Here is a 4038-nt window from a genome sequence, read left to right as displayed (position 1 = left end):
TAGTAAGTCAGCAATAAATTGTCAAATAGATCTTTTTTATTCAATTAAAAAAATAAAAATTTTAGTTGCCGAATTAAATTACCTATCTACTTTTTATGTATTTGTAATTAAAAAATTACCTAAAAAATTGTTAATAAAAAATTCTTATAATTACAAGAAAAATTATATTCCTTTTTTTACAACACTTGCAATTTTTTTTTACAAGTTGGAAACTTCATAGCTACTCTCAGCGTCTTCTACCTTCCTGTTTCCTCGGAAGCCAACGAGTGGCAGCAGCTGACGTCTCCCATTGTGTGTGGAATGATTTAGGAGAGTAATGTAAAAAATGTTGATGATACAATTAATGTTAAAAGAGAAAATTGCAAACGAGACTAACATTATGATTGGGCAAAATGCTAAGTGAAAGACTGCAAAAAAGAAGAAAAAATAGTTGTGGGTGAGAAAATGTGTGGAAAGGGCAGTGACGGTGATCCCTTTGTAAAGAAAGAGTGAGGATGAGGGATATCTTGGTTCCTGGACGCGCTTTGAGTCTTTTCCGGTGCTAGTTTTTGTGCCAAAATGTAACCCAAGTGGCAGACCAGTACTTGCATATCTAACGCCATATTTTTCCTCCTTTATACTTAAAAATTGAAGATCTCACCAACCATGCTTTCTGAAGATGAGTATATCTAATCCAAGGCCAAGAATTTCAATGTGTTCCAGCTGGTACGAGTTTTTCTTCTAAGTACCCCAATATCAGATTGACTACCATTATGTGTTATATGATGCGATGGGTTCCGTTTTTCTGCCGTCTATCATATCTCATTTCCGATGTTTTCGCAAAGCACAATACCAAATTCAAGTTCCTTGTGTTCTACTCCTTTCATTAATTAATAATAAATAGTATTAATATGTAGATTTTTCAAACCACGGCATTGTTCATTTTAAAGTTTTCACATGTATAAAATAATATTTATTATATTTTTATTGACTAATTATACTACAAAAGCCTACTAAACATTATCTAAATCTTGTCTTAGGTGGATTTGAAATTAAAATCCCTAATTAGCCCACCTAGTATTTAACTAGTTAGCTAGTAATTAGGCATGACAAATACTAACTGATGTTCAAGAATTGAAATTTGTTTTATTATAAGTACTATAAAAAAATTTACTGCACTTTTTAACACAATTTTTTTAATTTCTTTTTATTCTTTAACCAACACTCCTAATTGTAACATTGTCATTGCAGTTTGGTTATGGACAGCGAGTTATATATATATGTATATATATTTCAAATGTCTATTATAAAATTTTGACAATTCATTATGGGTATTATCCTTGTAAGAAACCATAGCAACTCCGATTAATTTAACTAGTATCAATAGTTGAAGTTAGTAATAATATGTAGACATAGTAAAAATGGAATTTTAGATATTTGAAATGAATGCCATTAAGTCGTATCACTAAATTAACGTCTTAATAATGTACTGAAAAGTGTACTTAATTATGTTTCGTTTTGGAAAACTACACAAAATGGAATCATACAATACGTCCGGTTTGTGTGGTCTGATGATACTATCGTCAAGTCACGAGAGAATCATTTGAAATGGATCTTATTTATCTGTCATAATAATTTGAAATGGGATGATCTCTTCGTGGATCCCCTGTCCCAAATCAACAATTCCTCTCAAACGGGCAAACCCTCTGTTCCAAATGGCACTATAAAAAATAATTCCAATTGAGAAAAAGCTGATGCAAACCTTAGGAGTATACCCAAAAATAAAGTTAACGTATTTAAAAATTCATCTTCTTTTTTCTCTCTGATTCAGGACAATCGTATATAGTCCCAAAAGAGAGGAAAGCAAAGACAATATATATGTTCTAAGGTTCTACTTTTACACAATTCAACTATGTCCTACGATTTATATCACAATCCCCTCCTCTACCAAGAATCTGACAATGAACAAAACTGAACCAATAAAAAATTGTGGTCATATTCCAACAAAGAAACTAAAGAAAAAAAAAACACAGAAATTAGCTTTTAGCTAATTATTAATGTCCAACACCAGGGCTGGGGACAGAACGAAGAAGAACTCGATCGATGCTTATGAGGTGTCGTGCTGTGAGCTTCTCATCAACCTCGACGACATGCCCTTTTTTGCTTGGAGAAGAGGGTGGCACTGTGCCCTTAGGAAGGGCACTCAGAAACAAACTGTCCCTTGAAGAAGGGTTCGCTTTCTTCCATTGTTTCTCTGCTCCCAGAAGGAGCTTTCTGCCTTCTAAAGATGAAGAAAGTGAAGCAAAGAGAAGAATGAAGAGGAGCACCCAAGTGGAGGGTCGTGCCATATGTGAACTACAGCAAGCAATTGCGAAACTTTATGAGGGTAGGTTAATGCAATAAGATATTAAGATACGTAGCTATTATATATAAAATGGAGAAAATGGGTTGAGAGAGAGAGAGAGAGAAAGTGAGAGCTTGGAGATGAAGCTAGCTTTAAGGGATAGCCAAGTCAAAAATAAGATGTGTGGGGTTTGAAAAAATGGAATGCAATGGGTGTGTGTGTGTGTGTGTGTTTGCATTGAAATGTTGGTGAGTCTCTATAGTTAATTAAGATATTAGTAATATATTAAATGAATTAGGATATTACACCAATACACGTCCACACACGACCATTAAAGTTAAAACGGTTTTGTTAGTTGGTGTTTGAATTAGATTAAATTGTTATTATTATTTTTATAAATTATTAGTGTTAAATAAATACAATTTCAAAACGTTATGATGAAAAATAATGTAATAACAGTAATAATATCGTTATTATCTTTATCATTTATTTAAGTAAGGTTACATGCATTAGAAACAAGTAAAATCATCATTATCATGATTAAATTAAAATTTTCATTTGCCAATTATTATCCTTACTAAAAAAATATAATACTTTTGGAATTTTTAGATCTATAATTATTTACACAATGTTGTCCATTATTATTGGACAACACAGGCTCCTAGAGTAAGGGCCAGATCTATCATTATTTTTTTAGTGAAACTAATCATTCGAACCAATCCACTATCTAATGTACCCAAGTCCTACAGTAAATTATTAAATTAGTTCATTATATTATAATATAAATCATTTTAATTGTTGAAATTATAAAACTAGTTCTTAATTTTCACAAATAAGTAATAACCACCCATAACTTTCTTAAATCACTATTCAGAACTACGTGATGGCTTTGCAGATGAGAAGAAAGATTGAATTAAAAATATAAAAATGATGTGTATTCCATGCATTAGAGATAATTGTATCATTTATTTTGCTAATTATGTGATCATCATTCTACAAAAAAGGCTGAAATCACTTTACTAATTAAAAAGTAAATAACCATTATTACAATTGTGGCCATGGCCGAGTAACATGCCTATAATCGAAAATGAAAATGTGCATAGCAAGATGACGGATAGAACTTAGAATTTTCGTGCTGGCGGATAAATACTAGTTTTAAGTTATATAGTTTTTAAATATTCATGAATTTGATGGATATTTACAAATATTATGTAAATGACTATATAAAAGATTAATAACTTTAATTTGTTTCAAAAGAAATTAATGAAAAAATGTTTAAAAATATTAAAATATACCCATCTTGTAATTTTAAATAAAAAGTTGTCATTCATTATTTTTTAACAAATATTCTTAGAACCTGATTAACGAGACTCAACAAAACATAAACATTGTTAATCTCCACAAAATTGACAATCTCTATATATTTTATGGGTGAAAATCGAACTGAATTTATATATCACCTAATTAAGTGATCATTAAAAAGACTTCAAAGTATGATTTACTTTTCCTACATTCAAGTGAAAATACTCAAAATAGTCAAATTAATTAAACAAAACTGTAAAATAATATACTTTGTGCTTGTTATGGTTTAATAGCCTGTGTGTTTATATTGATAAACTCCGTTCACACATTGTCCCATACATGTCAACAACTGAATCACAGAGAAAACACAAAGGGTATAAGAAGAAGAAAAAGTAAAAGGTTTATTGGGCCAT

General features: G+C 30.5%; 1 protein-coding gene across 1 annotated transcript; it reads right to left on the bottom strand.

Annotated features, from left to right (window-relative positions):
• Positions 1–2033: 2033 nt before the first annotated feature.
• On the bottom strand, positions 2034–2327 carry LOC113860155 (precursor of CEP14). Its single transcript, XM_027492824.1, has one exon. It carries the CDS (start codon positions 2325–2327, stop codon positions 2034–2036), a length of 294 nt encoding a protein of 97 aa, XP_027348625.1.
• Positions 2328–4038: the final 1711 nt, after the last annotated feature.

Source organism: Abrus precatorius, unplaced genomic scaffold (assembly GCF_003935025.1).
Source record: "Abrus precatorius isolate BTA unplaced genomic scaffold, Abrus_2018 Scaffold2, whole genome shotgun sequence".
In the NCBI taxonomy this organism is placed as follows: domain Eukaryota; kingdom Viridiplantae; phylum Streptophyta; class Magnoliopsida; order Fabales; family Fabaceae; genus Abrus; species Abrus precatorius.
This window is presented reverse-complemented; position numbering and strand designations above follow the sequence as displayed.

Bases quoted from the DNA above. Each gene is read 5' to 3' on its own strand.
- LOC113860155 (XM_027492824.1), bottom strand. From the start codon at position 2,327: ATGGCACGACCCTCCACTTGGGTGCTCCTCTTCATTCTTCTCTTTGCT.